The sequence below is a fragment of the Macaca fascicularis genome, chromosome 2 (assembly GCF_037993035.2).
Source record: "Macaca fascicularis isolate 582-1 chromosome 2, T2T-MFA8v1.1".
NCBI lineage: Eukaryota > Metazoa > Chordata > Mammalia > Primates > Cercopithecidae > Macaca > Macaca fascicularis.
In genome coordinates, this window is record NC_088376.1 from 131,815,377 (window position 1) to 131,842,655 (window position 27,279).

Below are 27,279 nucleotides of genomic sequence, written 5' to 3' on the forward strand. Positions count from 1 at the left end.
CTATTGCCAGTTTGAGTTTAGTTTGGTTTATGTGGTTGTGCCATGTACAAAGTTTTGTTTTTTCTGTAGTCAAATCTATCAATTTTTACAAATTAGCTATTGGGCAGATCTTCCTTCCAAGCCCTATTCTGAACCTGAATAGTTCCCTACTCTCTTCTTTCTCCTTTTTGTGTTTGAGATGTCAGGAGGGAAGAGAAAAACCAACATAGCTCTTTTTAAAGAAGAGGAATGGAGTAACACATGAGAAAGGTCTTTAAGATTAGTTTTTCCTAATCTTTTTTGTAAAATAAGAGCCCTCCAAAAACCCATGCAAATCCCTCACTACTTCACTCACTCTGACCTAAGCCAAATGCATACGTGGCCATATCAGAGCCATCTGCACTGACTTTCCACAGGCAATATCCATTTCCCTTGGGAATGTCAGACACAGCATCTTTCACAGATTCCCTCCTCGGTTCCTACTCCTTGTCTGTGCTCTAGTAGTGAATCAGGAAAGACAGTGATTGAAATAGCTTATGGAAGCATGAAATACCAGTTTTTCTGACTTTGACAGTTTCAAGAGTTGTCGCTAACTTTTTCTCAAGCTGAAACCTAGTGGTTTTACCTTAGTTTCTTTGCTGTGGCACTCAATCAGTTTCAGTCCTCTGTCAGATATATAGCACTCATACATATTTAAATATTCCAAAGTATTGTCCTGATTCCTATTTCAACGCATGCCCCCGCTGAGCTGACTTAAGCATTCCACTCTATTGACTTGTGTGTATGAGAGAAACTATGGATTATTTTTTATGTTTTCTTTTCAGTTATTGCAATAAAATAGCAAGGGCATGATTTTATTTTCCATGCTGTGAATGGCCTATAAAACACTGAGCACTGAACTTAATACATGTAACAAAGCAATGGTGAAGATGCAATTGAAAGAGAAGGCAGAGAAGTTCAGAGACCCAACTGAACTGAGAATAGTATTTCAGACTTGGAAGTAGAAGACCAAAGTTTATTTGCTTGCTTCCATTTCTTGATCATTAATTACAGTTATTCAATTAATAATTCAGTGTCCTGAACTATTTTGATAACTTCTCGTTAAAAGAATCAAAGCTGATAATTAAGGAATGAGTCAGAGACCTCATCCACAGAGAGCAAGGGCCCAAATGAACAACATAAAAGATGCATCATTTTACATTCCTAACATGTAAGTGGGCTATGCATATTGATAGTACAAAATAGGAGAGACAAAAGTATGAGCTTGCAGAACCCTGCTTTCTTCATAGCCAAAAATCAATACTACAAAGACGCCCAACATGCTTCAGTAACTGTTCATCAATTATTTACTGGGCTCTTTTGTTCTAAGTTTCTGTTTACAAGATTACTTTGTAATTTGAAATGATTGTTTCCCTTAATATGGCTGCTGAATGGGGCTTGAGTTTTTTTACAAGATGAACCTGAAAGAGTGTGTGTGTGTGTGTGTGTGTGTGTGTGTCATCTGTCATCTCATGTTTCAGATTAAATTGGGATAACCCGTGTTATGCATCTTTCTTTCCAGTGGTGCTCTGATGTCCACCAGATAGGTATTACAGGCCAAGGCACTTACTTGTCCATGAAGAAAGCACATGGGTTTTCAACATTCTGCCAAATTGACAGCTAAGGGCAACAGGAAGCAATGCTTCTTGAGTGTTTGAGTTTGTCCTTTCTTTACTTTCTCAAATTTCTCACTGACTTGGAAACAAGGAAAAAACATGAAAAGATCTAGTCTTACCTGTTCACAATTTTCTATCAGCAGCATGCACTTAAACCTTAAGCCCCAGTTTTCAGGCAAGGCTTTTTGGTTTTTCTTTTGGCATGAAATGACTAGTTGGACTACAAGTTATTCATAAATGATACACAACTTTATTAAGAGCTGATTACAGTCCCATGGGCATTTGTAAATTTAACCAACTGTGGATCAAAAATACTTGGGGGGGAAAAAAGGTTGGTTGTGTCTATACTGAACACGTACAAACCTTTTTTCCTGTCATTATTCCCAAAATACAGTATGACAACTATTTATATAGGATGTGCGTTGTATTAGTATTATAAGGAACCTAGGGATGACTTAAAGTTTATGGGAGGATGTGCGTAGGTTATATGCAGGTACTACGCCAGTTTGTTCAGGCTAGACTGCTTCACTAAATGGCAAAGTTAGTCAACAGACTAGCACTGGATTTATCCTTGGTCAGTGGGTCCCTAATAGTGCACGAAGAATTTTGTGCGGAAGCATTTTCCAGTTTATCTGTGAAATAGGCATTTTTGGTATGGTGTTTCCATTGCCACTTTCAGGAGTCGATGCTCAACCTTGTATACACACCAACAAGTTCTTGCAAAACTTCAAATGAAAGAAGCTGGCCAAGTAGAGATGGTGGTGGATGAAGGAGTATATATAGACCCATAAAAGGGGCAGCTTCTCTGCATCCAGTAGTGTTGATGTGAGAGAACATAGGCTGTTCAATGTTGCTACATGCGCTTGTTTAAGCAACCTTGGAAATCCACATAACATATGCTAGATTGTATCTGCTCTTGTAATCAAGTGCAGGCTTAGCTGTTCACCACTTATAAAACCAATAACAAGGATGAAGTGTAGTGAAAGGAAAATGATTCTATTTCCAGAGCTAGCTGTGGGGAAACACCCAGCTCACCCTTTCCAGAACCACTTCAAACTTTCGGCTGGGGAGAAGGGATTAAAGAGGGAACTTGGAATGGGAGGCATGGGGGAATGGTGCTGAATACAAGGTCCACATGTCTTCTTCTGTTGACTATCTCAAACTATTGTCTACCAGGAACACGGACGGCTGTCATCTTAAAATGTCTGGGGTGTGGACTAACCACCTTGAGGTAATTTCTGGAATTTTGCAGCTGGGTCTCCATTCTTGGTCTCCATTCTCGGTCTGTCTCAACATTAGCCCCTGGAACTTCTAAGTAAGCATATAATTAGATAAAAGCATACAGTTAGATAAATGTGCATGGGGGAAAGGAGTACATAGTGTAAAAGGAAGGGAATGGAGTTTCAAAGTATGTTTGAGGCTCTATTTTAAGACTAAGGAAAAGTTTCTACAGTTGTTTTGAGGTTACATCTTGAGACTTGGAAGAAAGGAGGGAAAAAAAGTTTAAAAGTGTATTTTCAAGCTCGACTGCTCAGTTACACTATCAGGTAGCCTCTGGCATGAGGAGAGGGGCAAGTGATCTGCCAATGAGCACAGTGGTATATGTAACTTACAGTCAGCTTATAGTCCAAGACGAACTACAGAGCAGTTCAATATTTTTAATATTGTTCCTGGCCAGGTTTCCTTTAAATAAATTCTTTAAAACACAAATATTCTTTTAAATGCAAGCAGAAATTCAGTTATGATTATTTTACCCATTTTTAAAAAATGGGTAGCAACATGATATTCTTCATCAGTCTGTTGACATTGGGATAGTGGCAAAGACTGCAGGTGCTGGATGCAAACCATCTGGCTACAGATTTAAGGCTACCCCATCACCTGGACACCTAGAATACAGAATAGTATTTTAGAAGTACTCTCAAAGAAAAATCTAGAATTTTCTGTATCTCATCATGACTCTCATTGTATAATTTCCAGTAATAACTCCCTGTGTGAGTTTGGGTTGGTCTAATATCTTGTAGGTCTTAAATTCTCCTCTATGAAATGGAAATACTCATAAATATCTCCCAAATTGAGTAGAAAAATAGGTTTATAGAGGGACAGAGAATTTTGCCAATAACTGTAACAGCCTTGTAGAGGCTCCTTAAATGTAACTTACTAACAGAGTTTCACCTTTCCAATGTGGAAATGAAGGCAAAGGGGTATATGGTTTGGAGCAGCACATCCAGACATGAGGGAGAGAGAAAAAAATCTAGGTAGTTACTGTTCCTTTATAGAGACTTTGGCTGTGTCCACACAGATACAAGCAGCAAAGGTTTCTCAGGTGTTGAGACTACATGTGCCAGTCAGAGTCCTAACATGCTGTGACCAACAGCCTCAAAACTGTCCTGGTATGTTTGTTTTAAATTCTGTAAAAATACCAAAAATTCTCTTACCTATTTCCCTACAGGAAAGGAATAGGAATGATAACATTAACATGCTTCTCAAAGCAAGCCCCATTTCAGGCCTTACTTTTGAAGTAAAAAGTACACTTTGAAACAGCAATGGATGAAATGGCAGCTTTGAGGCCTGCCATTTTCCCAAATGGACCACTGATTCCCTGGAAGTGGTTTACTCACCAGACATGTACCTAAAGGTGAAGTACTGTCATAGTTACTTAATCTTATTTGGGGTACAAGATCAGACGCATGGGCTAAAAAACTAAGTCACTGTTTCATGTATCACAAAATTTATATATATATATTTTTAACTCAATACTAAAGGGAGCAAAGTATGCATAAAACATCATGAGTGTACCTAAGCTTAATGCTACATAGGTTTGGGAGAAGAAACGAAGCCACCCAAATGTATGTGCCAACTTTGCGATATAGTTCACATCCCCAAAGTTAAGTGTTATTTTTAAGAGGAGTTTTTCATGTTTAAAATCTGCAAGCCTAGGTAGGATGTTAACACAAAGTCTTAAGGCATATAATAATCACAAAAACATGTATGCCATCAGCAGGATGAATTTTTTTACTTATCCATACAATCATAACAAATGTAGTAAGCATCCAGTCAAATTCAAAAATTTAGCCAACAAATCTTTCCATTCCTTCTGCAAGAATAAAATCAAATAACCATTATGCTATAAACAACATTAAAGTATTGATTTATTTTCCCCCCATAAATGTGAAAGGACAGGGATAATTAACTTGGTGCACAAACTATGTTTTTGGTATTTCTTAATATATAAAATTCATCCCATATTTTTACAGTAGTATGTACCTTATACATTTAAAATCTGGGTCAGTCATTCTTCATCTGTTTCATACGTTTCCACGTGACAGCATCTGAGAATATGTGGAGACATGTCTGTTGCAAAATCATTAAGCCAATCAGGACTCAGATTTTAAAGAAATAAGAAATAACACAGAAATAGGGAAACAGCCAAGTTAAGAAGAACTCATTTACAGTCTAAAAATTCAGCACTGAAAGACTCCTGTCTAGGAGTTAAAATATTTTCATATAATTGGCATAAACTTGATCTAAGAAATAACCCTTGATCTAAATTGAGATTTGTTTATATTTTAAATGATTTACCTACATGACTACACAAAAGCCATAAAAATTCCAACAAGTTTTATAAATATGTTCTGATAGAGCTTTGGTTATAAAATATTGGAATTGATATGCTTCCTTAGCACTCAGTAAAATGGTACATTGAAGTTAAAACGCTCTCATTTTCTCTCTGCTAACTGGACAATGGAAAGTAAAAATACTATGACACACAATAATCCAACTATGTCCTTCTATTCTTCAAAGATTATAAAATAAATGTTCATTACCAGTTAACCAGTTGATCTCTTCTTCACCAGTTAATCTACATCTGCAAATATGTTTTGCCAAAATCTTTTTAGACCCCTCTAAAACCACTTTAATACAAGGGCAAAAGGAAAAGTTCAAAAGAGGAACAGAATGAGGACCCTTTGAAACATACATCTAAGTTCTTTTGTAAAGGCAGAAAGAAAGTGAAGAATGAACATGCCCTTAGTGGTGATCCATTTTGAAGACTCTGATTTGCTCTTCTCGGATGTTGGAGGTATGCTCCTTGGGAATCCAGATAGGATGTCAAATGTGTGGTGGCTTGTGATTATAATTCGACGAAATAAAAATCACGAAGCAGAGAGGGCTGGGCCAGTTAAGTGAATGCCACCTCTCACAGCTCTCATATACAAATATGAAGTTGCTGAAATCCTAGACAATTTTCTGCAAAGGGGCCAGGATGGGAATCCAAGCAAAAGTGCTCCGCATCCTGCTGCCCCTCCAGGATTGAAGCACACCTCTCTCTTCGCTACCGCGTTACCTAAAACAAATCAAATAAAGGAGCATTCAACAATCCATACCCACCAAAATAACCATTCCTGCCCCCTAGACCAATAAGGTCCTGACTATGAATAGTTTATCAGTTTGTACATTTACCTATAACCGACCTCACCAAATCAACTGTTCAAATTCTGCTTTGCAGCCTAAAAGCAAGAAATATAAAGAATACATGCACAAAGACTTCCAAAAGAGGGTATTATGCAGTCTGGCTTTGTATATGTGAGGTTATAAAAATCCCATCTGATTAGGTACACTCATCGCCCATCAATTCATGCATGCTGAGCATGCTTTGTTAATGGCACTAAAAATTTTTCAAATGGTTGATTAAAATCAGTGCATGTCAAGATAAAAATGTTGCCTTTATTTTTTTTTTTATGCAGTTAACTTTCACTTTTGAAAATAGGTTATTTTATAAAACTGCTGTATTATCCATTAAAAAGGTAGTGGTTGTATTTTTCATTTTTAAACATCCAGGCTCATTGCTTATGATCTAAGAAAATAGAACAGCAGTTTCTATAGTTGATTGGTCATATAAGAAATTTTATGTGTTAGCCAATATACCAGTTCAGGTGGAAAAAAAAAAAAAAGCATAAGACTTTAACATGTGTACACCACAAAAATATTAATATTTTTTCAAAGCAAATTATTTGATAGTACAGTCACTATACCTGGGCTTTAGACCCAATCAGCTATGTATGCAAACCTCAGCCTTGCTATTAACTGACATACGGCCTTTATGTATTCAACAATATTACTCCCCTTTTGTTTGTACTGGGTAACTACAGCAAACTAAACAAAACCCTGCCCTCATGGAGCTTACCTTCTAGAGCAGGGGCTGGAAAACTTACTGGAAAGGACTACATACGGTAAATATTTTCAGCTTTGCCGGCCATACAGTCACTATAGCAACTTCTTAACTCTGCCTTTATTTCATTCACAAAAGTAGCCATAGACAATAAATAAATGAATGGGCATTGCTTTGTTCCAGACTTTATGTATAGATGGTGAAATCTGAATTTCATATAATCTTCATGCATTCTGAAATATTCTGCTTTTGATTTTTTCCAACTACTTAAAATGTAAAACCCAGTCTTAGCTCATGGGGCATACAAAAGCAGGCCAAGGGCTGGATGTGGCCCGTAAGCCACAGTTTACTGATCTCTATTCCAGAGGAAGAGGTTGGACAAACAGGTAAAATTAATAATATAGGCTATGGAGAAAAGTAAGGTAGTGTAATAGAGGAAAGAAAGGCTGGTGAAGGGAAGGTAGAGGGCTGTTCTATACAGGATGTCAAGGAAGGTTGAAGGAAGTGAGGGAGGCCTGACTCACTGGGAAGAGAGGAAGAGGTAAATGCAAGGACTGTGGCCTTTTTCTGAGGTTCAAGGAAGAGATGAGAAATGCATGGCAAGACTGAACTGTCAAAGAGTTGTGACAAATAGGACAAAGATGTAAGAAAAAGAGGAATCAAGGACAATTCCAAGATCTTTGGCTTAAGTGACTGAATGATGGAGTTGGCCATGTTCTGTGATGTGGTAGATTGTCTCTCTTAGCCTTAATTTCTTCATCTGCAAAATAAAGATAATAGTACCTGCCCCCTACAGTTGTAGTAAAGAGTGAATAAAATACATGACTTGAATGACACAGCCCAGTGGTTGACACACGGTTTGTACTCAGGGAATGGTGGCTATTGTGATGTTAGCTCTTTCTGGATCTATCAATGTACATCCAGGATGTAATTGTCAAAGGCAACTTATTCCCCATGCCCAGCTCATTTTGGACAACTTCACTGAAGTTGGATGATAAAATGCTCTCAGATTTATTTTCCTTTAAAATTATTATTGTACTGATTACATGTGGAAGATTCATTGCTACTTCTGAATTTTGATGGATACAGGGCTACTAAGATGCCAGTATTAGCTCTACTCCCATTCCTCAGGGTACCCTGAGCATTACAAGTCTGACTATAGAGATCAGGGAAGACAAAACTTCAGGGTAAAGGAGTCATCTGAGCTGGACATTAAAAGACAAGTGGGGGGGGCGCGGAGCAAGATGGCCGAATAGGAACAGCTCCAGTCTCCAACTCCCAGCGCGAGCGACACAGAAGACCGGTGATTTCTGCATTTTCAACTGAGGTACTGGGATCATCTCACTGGGGAGTGCCGGACTATTGGTGCTGGTCAGCTGCTGCAGCCCGACCAGCGAGAGCTGAAGCAGGGTGAGGCATCGCCTCACCTGGGAAGCACAAGGGGGAAGGGAATCCCTTTTCCTAGCCAGGGGAACTGAGACACACAACACCTGGAAAATCGGGTAACTCCCACCCCAATACTGCACTTTAAGCTAACGGGCACACCAGGAGATTATATCCCACACCTGGCCGGGAGGCTCCCACGCCCACGGAGCCTCCCTCATTGCTAGCACAGCAGTCTGATCTACCGGCAAGGCAGCAGCGAGGCTGGGGGAGGGGCACCCGCCATTGCTGAGGCTTAAGTAGGTAAACAAAGCCGCTGGGAAGCTGGAACTGGGTGGAGCTCACAGCAGCTCAAGGAAACCTGCCTGTCTCTGTAGACTCCACCTCTGGGGACAGGGCACAGTAAACAATAACAAACGCAGCAGAAACCTCTGCAGACGCAAACGACTCTGACAGCTTTGAAGACAGCAGTGGATCTCCCAACACGGAGGTTGAGAGCTGAGAAGGGACAGCCTGCCTGCTCAAGTGGGTCCCTGACCCCTGAGTAGCCTAACTGGGAGACATCCCCCACTAGGGGCAGTCTGACACCCCACACCTCACAGGGTGGAGTACCCCCCTGAGAGGAAGCCTCCAAAGCAAGAATCAGACAGGTACACTTGCTGTTCAGCAATATTCTATCTTCTGCAGCCTCTGCTGCTGACACCCAGGCAAACAGGGTCTGGAGTGGACCTCAAGCAATCTCCAACAGACCCACAGCTGAGGGTCCTGACTGTTAGAAGGAAAACTATCAAACAGGAAGGACACCTACACCAAAACCCCATCAGTACATCACCATCATCAAAGACCAGAGGCAGATAAAACCACAAAGATGGGGAAAAAGCAGGGCAGAAAAGCTGGAAATTCAAAAAATAAGAGCACATCTCCCCCGGCAAAGGAGCGCAGCTCCTCGCCAGCAACGGATCAAAGCTGGACGGAGAATGACTTTGACGAGATGAGAGAAGAAGGCTTCAGTCCATCAAACTTCTCAGAGCTAAAGGAGGAATTACGTACCCAGCGCAAAGAAACTAAAAATCTTGAAAAAAAGTGGAAGAATTGATGGCTAGAGTAATTAATGCAGAGAAGGTCATAAACGAAATGAAAGAGATGAAAACCATGACACAAGCAATACGTGACAAATGCACAAGCTTCAGTAACCGACTCGATCAACTGGAAGAAAGAGTATCAGCGATTGAGGATCAAATGAATGAAATGAAACGAGAAGAGAAACCAAAAGAAAAAAGAAGAAAAAGAAATGAACAAAGCCTGCAAGAAGTATGGGATTATGTAAAAAGACCAAATCTACGTCTGATTGGGGTGCCTGAAAGTGAGGAGGAAAATGGAACCAAGTTGGAAAACACTCTTCAGGATATCATCCAGGAGAACTTCCCCAACCTAGTAGGGCAGGCCAACATTCAAATCCAGGAAATACAGAGAACACCACAAAGATACTCCTCGAGAAGAGCAACTCCAAGACACATAATTGCCAGATTCACCAAAGTTGAAATGAAGGAAAAAATCTTAAGGGCAGCCAGAGAGAAAGGTCGGGTTACCCACAAAGGGAAGCCCATCAGACTAACAGCAGATCTCTTGGCAGAAACTCTCCAAGCCAGAAGAGAGTGGGGGCCAATATTCAACATTGTTAAAGAAAAGAATTTTAAACCCAGAATTTCATATCCAGCCAAACTAAGTTTCATAAGTGAAGGAGAAATAAAATCCTTTACAGAGAAGCAAATGCTTAGAGATTTTGTCACCACTAGGCCTGTCTTACAAGAGACCCTGAAGGAAGCACTAAACATGGAAAGAAACAACCGGTACCAGCCATTGCAAAAACATGCCAAAATGTAAAGACCATCGAGGCTAGGAAGAAACTGCATCAACTAACAAGCAAAATAACCAGCTACTATCATAATGGCAGGATCAAGTTCACAAATAACAATCTTAACCTTAAATGTAAATGGACTAAATGCTCCAATTAAAAGACACAGACTGGCAAACTGGATAAAGAGTCAAGACCCATCAGTCTGCTGTATTCAGAAGACCCATCTCACATGCAGAGACATACATAGGCTCAAAATAAAGGGATGGAGGAAGATTTACCAAGCAAATGGAGAACAAAAAAAAGCAGGGGTTGCAATACTAGTCTCTGATAAAACAGACTTTAAACCATCAAAGATCAAAAGAGACAAAGAAGGCCATTACATAATGGTAAAGGGATCAATTCAACAGGAAGAGCTAACTATCCTAAATATATATGCACCCAATACAGGAGCACCCAGATTCATAAAGCAAGTCCTTAGAGACTTACAAAGAGACTTAGACTCCCATACAATAATAATGGGGGACTTCAACACCCCACTGTCAACATTAGACAGATCAACGAGACAGAAAGTTAACAAGGATATCCAGGAATTGAACTCATCTCTGCAGCAAGCAGACCTAATAGACATCTATAGAACTCTCCGCCCCAAATCAACAGAATATACATTCTTCTCAGCACCACATCGCACTTACTCCAAAATTGACCACATAATTGGAAGTAAAGCACTCCTCAGCAAATGTACAAGAACAGAAATTATAACAAACTGTCTCTCAGACCACAGTGCAATCAAACTAGAACTCAGGACTAAGAAACTCAATCAAATCCGCTCAACTACATGGAAACTGAACAACCTGCTCCTGAATGACTACTGGGTACATAACGAAATGAAGGCAGAAATAAAGAAGTTCTTTGAAACCAATGAGAACAAAGATACAACATACCAGAATCTCTGGGACACATTTAAAGCAGTGTCTAGAGGGAAATTTATAGCACTAAATGCACACAAGAGAAAGCAGGAAAGATCTAAAATTGACACTCTAACATCGCAATTAAAAGAACTAGAGAAGCAAGAGCAAACACATTCGAAAGCTAGCAGAAGGCAAGAAATACCTAAGATCAGAGCAGAACTGAAGGAGATAGAGACACAAAAAACCCTCCAAAAAATCAATGAATCCAGGAGGTGGTTTTTTGAAAAGATCAACAAAATTGACAGACCACTAGCAAGACTAATAAAGAAGAAAAGAGAGAAGAATCAAATCGACGCAATTAAAAATGATAAAGGGGATATCACCACCGACCCCACAGAAATACAAACTACCATCAGAGAATACTATAAACACCTCTATGCAAATAAACTGGAAAATCTAGAAGAAATGGATAATTTCCTGGACGCTTACACTCTTCCAAGACTAAACCAGGAAGAAGTTGAATCCCTGAATAGACCAATAGCAGGCTCTGAAATTGAGGCAATAATTAATAGCCTACCAACCAAAAAAAGTCCACGACCAGATGGATTCACAGCTGAATTCTACCAGAGGTACAAGGAGGAGCTGGTACCATTCCTTCTGAAACTATTCCAATCAATAGAAAAAGAGGGAATCCTCCCTAACTCATTTTATGAGGCCAACATCATCCTGATACCAAAGCCTGACAGAGATACAACAAAAAAAGAGAATTTTAGACCAATATCCCTGACGAACATCTATGCAAAAATCCTCAATAAAATACTGGCAAACCGGATTCAGCAACACATCAAAAAGCTTATCCACCATGATCAAGTGGGCTTCATCCCTGGGCTGCAAGGCTGGTTCAACATTCGCAAATCAATAAACATAATCCAGCATATAAACAGAACCAAAGACAAGAACCACATGATTATCTCAATAGATGCAGAAAAGGCTTTTGACAAAATTCAACAGCCCTTCATGCTAAAAACGCTCAATAAATTCGGTATTGATGGAACGTACCTCAAAATAATAAGAGGTACGTTAGCACAGCAGTCTGATCTACCGGCAAGGCAGCAGCGAGGCTGGGGGAGGGGCACCAGTCAAACCCACAGTCAATATCATACTGAATGGGCAAAAACTGGAAAAATTCCCTTTGAAAACTGGCACAAGACAGGGATGCCCTCTCTCACCACTCCTATTCAACATACTGTTGGAAGTTCTGGCTAGGGCAATCAGGCAAGAGAAAGAAATCAAGGGTATTCAGTTAGGGAAAGAAGAAGTCAAATTGTCCCTCTTTGCAGATGACATGATTGTATATTTAGAAAACCCCATTGTCTCAGCCCAAAATCTCCTTAAGCTGATAAGCAACTTCAGCAAAGTCTCAGGATACAAAATTAATGTGCAAAAATCACAAGCATTCCTATACACCAGTAACAGACAAACAGCCAAATCATGAATGAACTCCCATTCACAATTGCTTCAAAGAGAATCAAATACCTAGGAATACAACTTACAAGGGATGTAAAGGACCTCTTCAAGGAGAACTACAAACCACTGCTCAGTGAAATCAAAGAGGACACAAACAAATGGAAAAACATACCATGCTCATGGATAGGAAGAATCAATATCGTGAAAATGGCCATACTGCCCAAGGTTATTTATAGATTCAATGCCATCCCCATCAAGCTACCAATGAGTTTCTTCACAGAATTGGAAAAAACTGCTTTAAAGTTCATATGGAACCAAAAAAGAGCCCGCATCTCCAAGACAATCCTAAGTCAAAAGAACAAAGCTGGAGGCATCACGCTACCTGACTTCAAACTATACTACAAGGCTACAGTAACCAAAACAGCATGGTACTGGTACCAAAACAGAGATATAGACCAATGGAACAGAACAGAGTCCTCAGAAATAATACCACACATCTACAGCCATCTGATCTTTGACAAACCTGAGAGAAACAAGAAATGGGGAAAGGATTCCCTATTTAATAAATGATGCTGGGAAAATTGGCTAGCCATAAGTAGAAAGCTGAAACTGGATCCTTTCCTTACATGAAAATTAATTCAAGATGGATTAGATACTTAAATATTAGACCTACTACTATAAAAATCCTAGAGGAAAACCTAGGTAGTACCATTCAGGACATAGGCATGGGCAAAGACTGCATGTCTAAAACACCAAAAGCAATGGCAGCAAAAGCCAAAATTGACAAATGGGATCTAATTAAACTAAAGAGCTTCTGCACAGCAAAAGAAACTACCATCACAGTGAACAGGCAACCTACAGAATGGGAGAAAATTTTTGCAATCTACTCATCTGACAAAAGGCTAATATCCAGAACCTACAAAGAACTCAAACAAATTTACAAGAAAAAAACAGCCCCATCAAAAAGTGGGCAAAGGATATGAACAGACATTTCTCAAAAGAAGACATTCATACAGCCAACAGACACATGAAAAAATGCTCATCATCACTGGCCATCAGAGAAATGCAAATCAAAACCACAATGAGATACCATCTCACACCAGTTAGAATGGCAATCACTAAAAAGTCAGGAAACAACAGGTGCTGGAGAGGATGTAGAGAAATAGGAACACTTTTACACTGTTGGTGGGATTGTAAACTAGTTCAACCATTATGGAAAACAGTATGGTGATTCCTCAAGGATCTAGAACTAGATGTACCATATGACCCAGCCATCCCATTACTGGGTATATACCCAAAGGATTATAAATCATGCTGCTATAAAGACACATGCACACGTATGTTTATTGTGGCACTATTCACAATAGCAAAGACTTGGAATCAACCTAAATGTCCATCAGTGACAGAGTGGATTAAGAAAATGTGGCACATATATACCATGGAATACTATGCAGCCATCAAAAAGGATGAGTTTGTGTCCTTTGTAGGGACATGGATGCAGCTGGAAACCATCATTCTTAGCAAACTATCACAAGAACACAAAACCAAACACCGCATGTTCTCACTCATAGGTGGGAACTGAACAATGAGATCACTTGGACTCGGGAAGGGGAACATCACACACCGGGGCCTATCATGGGGAGGGGGGAGGGGGGAGGGATTGCATTGGGAGTTATACCTGATGTAAATGACGAGTTGATGGGTGCTGACGAGTTGATAGTTGCAGCACACCAACATGGCACAAGTATACATATGTAACAAACCTGCACATTATGCACATGTACCCTAGAACTCAAAGTATAATAAAAAAAAAAAAAAAAAAAAAAGACAAGTGGAATTTTAGAAGAGGAAGTGAAAAAAGGAGGCAGCAATGGTATGCGGAAGTATATGGCCTGTACAATGATTGGCAGTGAAGGCCCATTTAAGATGCTTATAATCTGTATTTTGCATCAGTTTCCAAGGGGGATCCATTGATGATCTCTCAACAGGGAAGGAACCTGGGCAGGGAGTTTACCCTTGATGCAGAGAAAGCAAGGTATAAGTCAATTAAGGGTGAGAACAGGTAGAGAGCTCAGTTAGACTAATGGTTCCCTCATGCTGCCTGTTCATCACACTCACCCTAAGAACAACTGTTTTAAAAGCATGGTTTTCTAAGCCCTATCCTAGACTTTTACTATACCAGAATATCCTAGAGTTAGAGTTCAAAACTGTGTTTCTAACACATTCCCATGATAGCATTAAATTATTATTATATTGACAATGACCCATGGTGATGGCCCAAGAGACAAGTAGATTAGAGAGCCATTTGAGGAAGATACTGAAGACAAAACCGTTGCTTCCATTCTGTAGAAATTTTCCAATATGAAATATTGGAAATATTTAGACAATAGAAACTTTGAAAAATGAAGTAAAATAATCAAGTAGGAAGTCTGCAAAGAGCTACTGAAAAAAATATACTGGGGTCAAATAATTGTTGTAGAGGCTGTCTGTGCTTTGTAGGATGTTTAGTAGCATCCCTGGCCTCTACCCACAAGATGCCAGTAGCATCCTCACAATGTGTGATGACCAGAAATATCCAAGACATTGCCAAACGTCTTCTCAGGGGCAAAAGTGCCTCTGGATGAGAACTACTACTATAAAGACATAGCTTTTCACCCTTAGTAGAGGATTCAAAAATAAGAACATTAAAAAGTCTAAAATGTCTCAAGATTCAAAGTGATTTGCTTCTGCTCACAAACAAGATATGGCAAATGCTTGGCTTCGATGCTAAGAAGACATCATACCCTTGTTAGAAGGCTTAACAATGGCAACCCCAGAGAATGAAAAGCTCCTTAGCGCAGAGAATGCAGCAAAACCCAGATTTCAATTAAGGCAGGTCCATAGAGAGGGTCATATTTTCCCACAAGAAGCAGTAGCTCTAGAGACGCTGAAAACTATGTCGGCAGAGTAAACTCAATGCCAGTATTTTATACCTGGAAAAGATGACTAGTTAGGGAATTATCCTCTCTCTTTTCATATCTTCATCTAAAGCTATTAGTATTCAAGTTAACTGCCAACTATTTTCATATTTGCATTTAAATGGAAAATAAAATTCTGACATAGCTGGCTTACTGGAGACCATCTTACTTTAGCCTTTCTGTGTTTTGATGCTGCTGTGCATGAACTGTTTAAAGAAAATGGAAACTATTTTGTTATATAGTTTAGTTAACACATCCTCTAGGGAGATAATTGCTCTGCTTTTCTAGGACCTCTGTCTTACCTGTGGTGTAAGGTCAGTAACAATTTTAAGAAAAAGATACAACTGGAAGCTAGTCACAGATCCACAAATGAATTTACTCTATGTGCATAAGATCCATAAAAGACATAAAATGTTTTATGCAGTTCAAGTCACACTGACTTGGATTAATAAAGGAAACAAAGTTTTATGACTTCAAGATTATTCTCAAGTGACATATCACTAAAAAAGCAGCCCAAGTATCATGATGGCTTGGGGAACTGTATTATCTTTCTACAACTTTTCAAAGTGCTAAATGAAATGTCACTACCATTGAGGATTTAGCTAGAGCAAACTTACATTCCCAGCACTGAGCCAAAATGTCCCTAAAGGTTTGCTTCCTGCAAATGCCTTCTCTAACTACACATAAATAGAGAGCCGTTCTACCAAGAGAACTACCGTTGGCTTCTGCTCATGATCTTGTTTTGTATTTATATATAAAAATCAATACAAATAGAATCTTCCAAAATGTTATTCCTTAGCCTACAAGAAATATGATGAAAGAAAATTTTTATCACTGATGGATGTAATACCCTAATTCATGGGTTACTCCAAGATTTTTACTTAGGAAGGAATTAGGAAAAAATAGCTGAAACGGCCCAAGGGAAAGATAAGGAAATTATCTTAAGGCAGGGTTTGCTTAGCAAGCATGCTGGGTCTATATAGGATGGAAGTTTATTGGGAATGGCTTAGAATGATACGAGTGTTGACCTCCTTGCCCCACCAGTAAATGACTCCATGGACTTCTGCTGCCCTGGATACAAAAGCAGATATCAGGTCATTACCCCAGTCATCTCAATATCAGTAACAAGGGTAAGTTACTTGACAATTGCAATTAATGTTGAAAATGGTCTTCATTTTGACATTCTGGTTTTACCTAGAATCAACTGACAACTATTCCATTGATAATCTGGGGTATAATATCAGCTAAAGTTCCCATTTAAAATGTTTTGTACAATCATATTTTCTAATATTTTGTTTTAGACTTACTATCTTTATGTTTTAATATATTTTACAAAATCTTAATATAATAGTTCATGTTAACACTTAGAAGAACTGGCCTGCTTTTGACCTCCATGACTGAAGATGAATTACTAAGCACTTAGAGTGCTCAAAGTATTCATAAAGGAGACGACATAAGAAAGGCAAGAAGCCATTCACTGTATGTATTTCCTAAGGGATCAAAGTTCAATAGCAGTGATAACCAGAGTCACTCCATTCCAGTATGTCTAATTCTAATGATCTTAGAATGACCTTGGTCATGTCAATTTTCATTCAAGAAATAGTTACCAAGGCATTCAGCTGGCTCTGGGACTGCCAGGGCCCAACATCAAAGCTCTCCCACGAGACAGAAAGTTCTAGGTATTAAGCAAAATATGGATAGCAATCTATGTAAAATGTAACCATAATAAATGCTCAAAGATACAGGGAGCATGCATTCAATCAGGAAAGAGGTCCCTGGAAAAATGATGATTAACCAGAAAAGGATGGAAACAGCCAGTGCAAAAGGACCAGGGTAAGAGGGACTGACAAAAGGCCAGGATGTTTAGAGCAGCAAGAAGGAAGCGGAGGTGGCTTAGCCATGTTACTCATTAAAGACCAGGCAGAGGCTAGTGGACCAATTACCAGAGGGTGCCAGTGGAATATTTTGAGGTGGATTAGCTTAGAGGATGTGCATTTTACAAAATTACTGTAGTCACTGTGTAGGGACCAGATTGGAAGGCAGCAATCTAGATGCATCTCCATATGAGATGGCCGATTGGACAAGAGGAGTAAGCACAGTGTTGAAGAATCATGGGAAAGTTGGGTAGTAAAAATCCTAAGGACAATGTAACCAACTGATCATGGGAAGATAAGGAAGAAGGTAGGTTTCTGGCTGGAGAACTGGGTAGACAATGGTGTTCTTCAGTGACAGTGAGAATTAAAAAGAGGACCATTTGGGGAGAAAAGTGTTGGCTTCTAAGTCTTGAATAAGAATCTCCAACCATTAAATCTCCTTTAAAGCAATAGGTATTTCTACTTGAGTAAATCATCTGGATGTGGATTCTTGCCATGGTGTTTTGATACACTGGCCTGTCAGCTCTGAAACTTTTACTTTAATTCGGGCTTGTGAAGAAGCTGAAATGAATTTAGGGGCCCTGCCTAAAATAATGAATTCTCCCACCAAATCACTGCTCTATAAAATCTGACGCACAGAATGATGCTGGGAAATGCACTTTTCAAAAAGGCCAAAGCCCTAAGGTAGCACTGCCCCAGCAGGTTTGTCAACACATAATAATGTTTTCTTGATGGCAGAATAAAATCAAGGGGAGGAAGCCCCACAGTTGATAAATTGTAAATTGTAGTTGCATTTTGTCTATACTTGCCTTTGTAGTTTTGACTTTATTGCCACTGCTACAGGACCAACCTGAGTAATCTGGCAGCACTTTACAATCCTCTCCTTCCAAACATGGATTCATGTGACACCACCATTTCTGAATCACAATGGAAGCTGGAAAACAAAGGCCAAATAATATTTGTGACACTGTTTCTTCCTCCAAAGATGGACAAAATAAAACTCAATACAGAGTAGTACACTGAGTTCAAAGATTGCTATTAAATTTACTGTTAGTAAATTTAAGGAATCTCATCAGGCATATACTCTACAAAATATTTCTTTATTAAAAAATTTAAAAGCAACAGATGATGACAACACAGAGAAAAGGGAATGCTTATACACTGTTGGTGTGAAGGCAAATTAGTACCACCTCTATGGGAAACAGTATGGAGATTTCTCAAATAACTAAAAACCAAACAACCATTCAATCCAGCAATCCCACCCCCGGCTATCTGCCCAAAGGAAAAGAGACTGTTATATCAAAAAGACACCTGCACTCATATGTTTATCGCAGCACTAGTAATAAATAGCAAAGTCATGGAATCAACATGTGTCTATCAGTGGAAGACTGGATAAAGAAAATGTGGTATAGATACGCTATCAAATACTACTCAGCCACAGAAGAGAATGAAATCCTGTCTTTTACAGCAACATGGATGGAACCGGAGGTTATTATCTTAAGTGAAATAACCCAGAAACAAAGTCAAAGTCAAAAGTCAGTCATTTTCTCACTTATAAACAAGAGCTGAATAATGTGTACACAGAGACATAGTCACGGAACAACAAATTGGAGACTTGGAAGGGTGGGAAGGACGAGAAGTTACTTAAGGGGTACCAGGTACACTATTTGGGTGATGGCTACACTAAAAGCCCAGACTTCACCACTATGTACCCTTAAGTTTATACAAATAAAAAATAGATCACTTTTGCAGTGGACTGCCCAACTGTAAAAGAGAGCTGGTGAGATCTCAGGCTTTGTGGTGGGCTTGCCTGGGTTTGAATTCTGACTGTGCCATCCTCTAGATTAGACTAGTTCTCGGACTTCTCTGTCCGTTTTTTCATTTGAAAAGTAGATCCTCACCCTAGGATATTAAGAGGATAAAGTTAATCCATGTGTGAAAGTCTTTGCTGACTTTGAGCCAGTCACAATAGTCTTAGAAAATGTTAGCTGTTATTATGGTCATCATCTTTGATTGCAGGTTACAATGGTATTGCAACTGGTTCTTATGTTTGATGGTCTCTGTTAATAGCAAAAACTAAAAGCACTAAAAATTTCCATCATACATGGTGTTCATCTCTCCATGCCATTCTAGTGAGTGGCCAGCAACCACTTAAAGTCAATTACAAAAAGCCATAGGAAAGTTGGAAGACATGGCATTCCTTCACCTTTTCATATGCCTGTTGGTCATTTGTATGTCTTCCTTGGAAAAATATCAATTCAGTTCTTTTTCCTACTTTTTAATTAGGGTATTAATTTTTGGCAATTGAGCAGGTGGGTTTCTTTTATATTTTGGATCTTAACTCCTTATCAGATATATGACTTGCAAGTATTTTCTCCCATTCTGTAGGTTGCTTTTCCATTTGATGTAGTCCCAATTGTTTATTTTTGCTTTTGTTGCCTGTACTTTTGGTGTCATAACCAAAATATCATTCCAAAGACCAATAACAAGGACCTTTTATCCTATGTTTTCTTCTAGAAGTTTCATAGTTTCATTTCATAGATTACATCCTTTTCAAGTTAACTTTTCTGTATGGTTTAAGTCACAGGTCTAACTTCATTCTTTTGCATGGGAATGTCTAATTTTCTTCCCAGTACCCTTTATTAAAGAGACTATCCTTTCCCCATTGTGTAGTCTTGTCATCCTGTCAAAGACCAGTTGACTATAAATGCATGGATTTATTTCTGAGTTGTCTATTCTGTTCCATGGGTCTACATGTCTATTTTTATACCAGTGCCATACTGTTTTGATAACTATAGCTTTGTAATATAATTTGAATCGGGGCTGTGTGCCTCCAACTCTGTTTTTCTTTTTCAAAATTGCATTAGCTACTTGGGGTCTTTTGTGGTTCTATATGAATTTTAGGACTGCTTTTCTCTCTTTGTGGAAAATTATGTTGGAATTTTGTTAGGGATTGTATCCGTAGATTGCTTTGGAGAGTATAGACATTTTAACAATATTTCTCCAATCTATGAACACAGGATATTGTTCCATTTCTTTCATTAATGTCTTACAGTTTTTAGTGTACAGATTTTTTTACCTCCTTGGTTAAATTGATTCTTAAGTATTTTATTCTTTTTGGTGCTATTATTAAAATAGGATCATTTCCTTAATTTCTTGGATAGTTCATTGTTAGCAAAATGCAACTGAGTTTTGGATGTTGATTTTGTATTCTGCAGCTTTACTGAATTTATTAGTACCTGGTATTTAAAGAAGAACTAGGCTGTGTGCGGTGGCTCATGCCAGTAATTCCAGCACTTTGGGAGGCTGAGGCAGGTAGATCATGAAGTCAGGAGATCAAGACCATCCTGGCTAACAAGGTGAAACCCCATCTCTACTAAAAATACAAAAAAAAAAAAAAATTAGCCAGGTGTGGTGGCAGGCACCTGTAGTCCCAGCTACTTGGGAGGCTGAGGCACGAGAATGGTGTGAACCTGGGAGGTGGAGCTTGCAGTGAGCCAAGAACACACCACTGCACTCCAGCCTGGGCAACAGAGCTAGACTATCTTAAAAAAAAAAAGAACACTCCACTTTCTCTTCCAAAGAATCAAAGAAGAGAGAACACTTCCAAACTCATTTAACAAGGCCCAGCATTACCTTCATACCAAAGCCAGATTAGGACACTAGAAGAAAAGAAAATTCTAGGCCAATATCCTTGATAAACATAGATAAAAAATCCTCAACAAAACTAGCAAACTGAACTGAACAGCACATTAAGAGGATCCTCCACTATGATCAAGTGGGGTTTATCCTTGGGCTGCATGAATGATTAAATGTAAGTAAATCAATAAATGTGACACACCACATTAACAGAATGAAGGATAAAAATCATCTGGTCATCTCCTGCAGAAAAATCATTTGACAACATTATGATAAAACTCTTAACAAAGATAATTTTGTACTGAAGGAATGTACTTCAACATAATAAAGGCCATATATGACAAGACATGGATATCTAAGCTCACCATTTTTATTCAATAGAATACCAACAGTCTTAGAGCAAGCAGGCAAGAAAAAAATATCAAAGGCACTTAAATTAGGAAGAAGTTAAATTGTCTCTGCAGACAACGTGGTCATAATTATATATAGGAAGCCCTGAAGACTTTCCTGATAGATTTGACTCAAACTAGGCTGCCTGTGAAGTCAGAAACTCAAAGTTTTTATTGAGGGCCAGGCACCCTGCTAATTTCCTTCCTGTATTTTCTAATTTAAACGTCACTACAAACTTGAGGTTGAAAGACTACACATTAGGTACAGTGTATACTGCTCAGGTGAGGGGTGCACTAATATCTCAAATTACCACTAAAGAACTTACCTATGTAATAGAAGACCACTTGTTCCCCAAAAACGGTTGAAATGAAAAATATTTTCCTGTACTTCATAGAAATGAAAATATTGAGGTCCAGGGGCATTAAGTGACTAGAGCAAGGTCACACAGTCTGAAAACAGTCAAACAAGCACTTGAAAAGAAGCAGTCTAATGCTAGAGCCCAAGTGCTAACACTTATATTCATACCTCCCTCCTTCCCTCACACATCTACTAGAAACAAATCCTTGTATGGAAGGAGGCAAGCCAGTGCATTCAAACAGTTTCCCAGTCAGACAAACACTATGTGGCATGATGAGAGCACAGGACAATTTCATTATTCATTGAACGGGCCAGACATTGTAGAATCTTCTCCATAAGTGGCCACATTGTCCCTGATTCTGGCCAAATATACTGAACTACTATCTAGTGATATCCATCAAAACAAATAGTACCTAAGTCAGGTGGATTTGTGATCTCGAGTAACCACTTGCTATTTAAATCAGGCATTGCCAACACCAAGAAAGGAATCTAGCCAAATTGGTTATTTATTGTGCCAGAGACTGCCATGAAACTGGGATGGATGTACATAGCAGGTAAAGCCTAATAAAGTTATATTCTTGGCCAGGCATGATGCCTCACACCTGTAATCCTAGCACTTTGGAAGGCCTAGGCGGGCAGATCACTTGAGGTAAAGAGTTTGAGACCAGCCTGGCCAAAGTGGTGAAACCCCGCCTCTACTAAAAATGCAAAAATTCACTGGGCATGGTGGCGTACACCTGTAGTTCCAGTTACTCAGGAGGCTGAGGCCGAAGGATCACTTGAGCCTGGGAGGCGGAGGTTGCAGTGAGTCGAGATTGCACCACTGTACTCCAGCCTCGGTGACAGAGCAAGACTCTGTCTCAAAAAAAAAAAAAGTTATATTTTTTGCAGCCTCAAATATCATAACAGTTTCCCCTTGCAACTTCATGGAGCTGTGTCACTTTCAAAGCACTTTTACTTACTGTTCCTCTTTTGATTGTCCCAACAACCTTCAGAAACCAGAAAAGGGAGCCAGATAGTGCCACAAATAAAAACTAGGGCTTCCCTCAGAGTTAGTAAAGGGGTGGAGGGTGGTACTAGAATCTAGAATTTCTTCTTCCTTATCCAGTAGTCTTTCTACTGTATCACAATTTACAATCATATTTTAGATTAGGAAGTACTACACAGAGTTTTACTATACTCACAGTGTTGACCATTCATTCTTGTCTGAATACCATGGATTGGTTCCAAGTGGATATAAAAATAAATAAGAGATGGTCCCCAGCCCTCAATTTAAAATACCATCTGCAGGACTAGAAAAGTTACATAAATGTTGACAGAGCTTAGTTGTATTTACATAGAATTAGAGCTGAATTTAAAATACTTTGTCTTCAAAACTCTTCCTTAGACTAACTTTCTTCCACTCACGAGTGAGAACCCATGTACTCTGGAAAGGTATCAGAGCTTCATGAAAGATTCAAAAGCAGTCTTGACAGGTGGCCAGAGGTCCACAACTGAAGACACGAGCAACAGTGATGGTTCCACCTGGAAGCCAGCAGACGCGTGTGGCTGAAGTGAGAGATCGTCAGGGAAGCCCTGGACGCTCAGATTAGGAGGGTGTCTGGGAAGGAACTATTAGGGGCTCTCGAGGAAAATTCAAGATTAGACTTGGGTCTCTCAGCAGCAGGGAGCCAGGGAAGGAGTCTGAGCCAAGTAGTGCAACAAGGTAGAGAAAACTGGGTGCCAGAAGAGTTTGAGAAGAACGAACTCTAAAACAGAAGAGCAACTGAGGTGGGAGTGAAGTGAGAAATTGCGGAATAAATTCCCTGCAGAGAAAGAGAATAAATCAGATAATCTCAACCTTTCAGCAGAGAAATGCCAGCCAGCACTTACTTACTGAACCCATGGGGACACAAGGTACTTCCAATGCCAAAACCTAGAAAATGAGCTGGATGGGGGGGAATAAAAATGACAGATCCGGATATATATCACAGAAAAATATGCCACTTCTTAACTACAGGAAAAAAAATCAGCATTTACCTAGTGTTTAGGGATTTAAATTAAAAAATTTTAAAAGGAAGCATGGAAGACCAAGACAAAACTCTTATGAGATTATCTACCAGGTTTTTCATTTAATTGGAAAATATGGAGTGATGCTTTCTTCTAAAAACAGATTTGCCTCAGACTCCTTAGAATAGCAAGCTGCCCTGAAATGTAAAGGAGTCCTATTTGCAAATATACATTTTCCTGTCTCACAGAATAATATATTGTGAGGTGCCCCTATTCATCAATGTGTTACCCATGATGGAGTTTCTTTGTGAAAGGCTTTATGGCAAGTGCTTTCTCAGAAATGACAGATGTAAAAGGAAACACCACAATAATCAAAATACACATCGCAAATTCCGTTATGAGTTAAGGATTGACTAAGAAACTGACAGCAAAGGTAAGAACCCACTGAGGGCTCGACCTGACAGAGAATAGGGTGATTAAACAGCCAGGAAATGTAAGCTTCGAGTGCACCTTCAGCCTCACTAGCAGAGACAAAGGACTCAGAAGTAGGATTTTATTAAAGTTACTGGTGAGAACATCTGCCCACTTTACTGAGCCTTGTATCCACAGGAAAATAAGTTTGTAGGAGGCATAGATATTTTCTTCCTCTTAAAAAATATCATAATACACTTTAAATGAGAAAGTGTCTTGTCACTTCTATTTTTAAAATAAAATTCTTTTAAAAGCCCCAAGCTTCCTGACTTACAAAAACACATAATACCCCTATCTTCAAGCTGCCAACCTGTAATGAATTTCCAGTTTTATGCAGAAAGAAAGAAAAAAAAAATAAAAAGACAGTGAAACCCTCCCTAGTTTTGTGGTAGCAACTGGTATATTCTATAATGCTGTTGTCGAGGTGAATATTTCATGTGATAATTAGCTGTTTTGCTTCTGGTACGTTTTCCTTACTCTCTATTGTATAAAATGGGTTTTATTTTGTATCTCTTGTCCCAAATAAACATCACTCGGTTAAACAGAACACAATTATATATTTATACAGTTACTTAGATAAGCCAGACTTCAAATTATAACCAAGAACATGCTCACTTTTCATGAGTTGGACTCTTACTTGTTGATTTAGTTTAGCTGTATTTATTAAGTGTAAACTTGAGTGGATTAAAGGATGCAAAGTATTGCTCCTGGGTATGCCTGAGAGGGTGTTGCCAAAGGAGATTAACATTTGAGTTAGTAGACTAGGAAAGGCAGACCCACCCTTAATCTGGATGGGCACCATCTAATCAGCTGCCAGCACAGCTAGGATAAAAGCAGGAAGAGGAACGTGGAAGGGCTAGACTGGCTAAGTCTTCTGGCCTCCATCTTTCTCCTGTGCTGGATGCTTCCTGCCCTCAAACATTAGACTGTAAGCTCTTCAGCTCTTGGACTTACACCAGTGGTTTCCCAGGGGCTCTCAAGCCTTCAGCCATAGGCTGAAGGCTGCACTGTTGTCTTCCCTATTTTTGAGGTTTTGGCTTCCTTGCTCCTCAGCTTGCAGACAGCCAATTGTGGGAATTCACCTGGTTACTGTGTGAGTTAATACTCCTAATAAACTCCCCTCCATATATACATCTATCCTATTAGTCCAGTACCTCTAGAGAACCCTAATACATGTGGTGAAGGATATTCTAAAGAAAAGTGTATGTTTCTACTGCAACTATGAACAGAAAAATTAAGAAAACATCTTCCTAGAATATATGCCTTATAGAATATGCTCCAAGATTTTAACACTTTGTCTTCAGTTATTTCAATCATATTATTTTAAGACTCTGTGTTATTTAAAAATTAAGCCATTAACGTTTATATTTCTTGTTAAGAAAAGAAGCCACACCAACTTGACGCAGTTAACAGGCATAAGAGCAGTAGTTACAGTACTATTTTTTTCAAGGACTCTTACTTGTTCGCACATTCTGCAAATAACACAATATTGTTAGTTCCACAAAGTACACAGTGTACTGAGTCAGTGCATGAGTACACATACACTGATCTTTTGTGATCTAGGTTTGTCCTCTCTATTAAATGCAGACCCACACAAGCATATCCACATATATGGGGGACCTCTAAGTCAAGGTTTCTCAACCTCAACAGTATTGACATTTGAACCTGGTTATTTATCGTGGCGGTCAATCCTGTGCATTGTAAGATGTAAGGCAGAACTTCCGGCCTCTACATGCTAGACACCAGTAGCACCCTCTCCCAGCTGTCTTGAGACAATGTCAAATATCCCCAAGGGGGCAAAATCGCCCCTGGTTGAGAAACATGGATTTACAGTTTAAAGGCATATTAACTCAAAATGAGAGGTTGTGATAGTCCATCAGACCTGCTCAAAGCTCGGACTTATGAAAATAATTCTAATCCATCATAAACACCATGCCACCTCTATTTTATGTCTTCCTCCCTGCCCTTACCATGGGCGATTCCATGAATCTAAAGTTTTTGCATACCCACTTGTGAGTTTTCTCTCTCTCTCTCTCTCTCAAACACACACACTGATATGGTTTGGCTGTGCCCCCCACCCAAATCTCATCTTGAATTGTAACTCATACAAGCCCCATGTTTCATGGGAGGAGCTGGTGCAAGGTATTTGAATCATGGGGGTGGGTTTTTTCCTTCCCTGTGCTGTTCTTGTAATAGTGAATAAATCTCAGAAGATCTGATGGTTTTATAAAGGGCGGTTCCCCTGCACACACTGTCCTGCCTGCTGCCATGTAAGACATGCCGTTGTTCCTCCTTCACCTTACACCATGATTGTGAGGCCTCCCCAGCCACGTGGAACTGTGAGTCCATTAAACCTCTTTTGCTTTATAAATTACCCATTCTCGGGTATGTCTTTATTAGCAGTGTGAGAACAGACTAGTACACATGCATGCACACACACACACACAAATCCTGACTGACTGTGAGCTCACCATGAAACCTATGCTGACGAGGTGACCAGCCAAATTTAGGCATCACATTTTTCCTTATCAGGAATCTTACAGTACTTTATAGAAACTTTGTTCATAACACTTCATACTCTTTCTTATTGGCACACTCTCTTAAAATGCAAATTCCCAGAAGGCAGGAATTAAATCCTAAAATTTGACTTACTCTGAGGCCTCACATATCAAGGCTTCTGTTTACCTTTCCAGTTTTGTTTTCTACTGTTTCCAAGCCAGACCAAGCTACTTCTAGTTCCCGAGTTAGCCCCACTCACTCTCATATGCTTTGTGCTGCCTCGTTGCCTAACTCCTTCCACCATCAAATCCTTCCACCTACTAAATTCAGACCCATTGCTTCTCAAGGGGCAGCATCCCTGACCACCTCTCTGTTCTCCTTTTGAGTCCTTCATTAATAAAAGTTTGTTTCTCTGAACTAGTAAACTCAGAGTTCCTTGAAACCAGAACCGGAGTCTCCTTCTCATACTTCCATCTGGCATGTAGAACAGGTCAGACACAACGGTGCCAAATTAAAACGATGAATGAACCAACATATACAACATACATATCCTCCCAACTCCCAAAGTGTCTTGGTAAAATCTTCTCTCTCTGTCATTCAGCTGTCTGCACTGAGAAAAATATCTTTTAAGTGGAAGGAGAACATGCCCAATAAAAAAATCCCAATGAAAACACATTGTAAAGACA

At 39.3% G+C, this 27,279-nt stretch overlaps 1 protein-coding gene across 12 annotated transcripts in view; it reads right to left on the reverse strand.

Annotated features, from left to right (window-relative positions):
• Nucleotides 1–973: 973 nt before the first annotated feature.
• The window catches only part of TAFA4 (TAFA chemokine like family member 4), a 229,754-nt gene continuing 203,448 nt past the window's right edge, over nt 974–27,279 (reverse strand). For 5 of the 12 annotated variants that reach the window (XM_074032658.1, XM_045385898.2, XM_074032659.1 and 2 more), the window contains 2 exons: nt 18,058–18,182; nt 4,624–5,976 (listed from right to left, as the gene is read on the reverse strand). In XM_074032658.1, coding sequence (XP_073888759.1) covers nt 5,965–5,976; nt 18,058–18,182 — 137 coding nt within the window. In that variant the 3' untranslated portion in view covers nt 4,624–5,964. Of the gene's footprint in view, nt 2,946–3,502; nt 3,521–4,623; nt 5,977–18,057; nt 18,183–27,279 lie in introns of those variants that run through there. The other 7 variants (XM_065538875.2, XM_005547569.4, XM_065538877.1 and 4 more) reach the window with 4 other exon arrangements.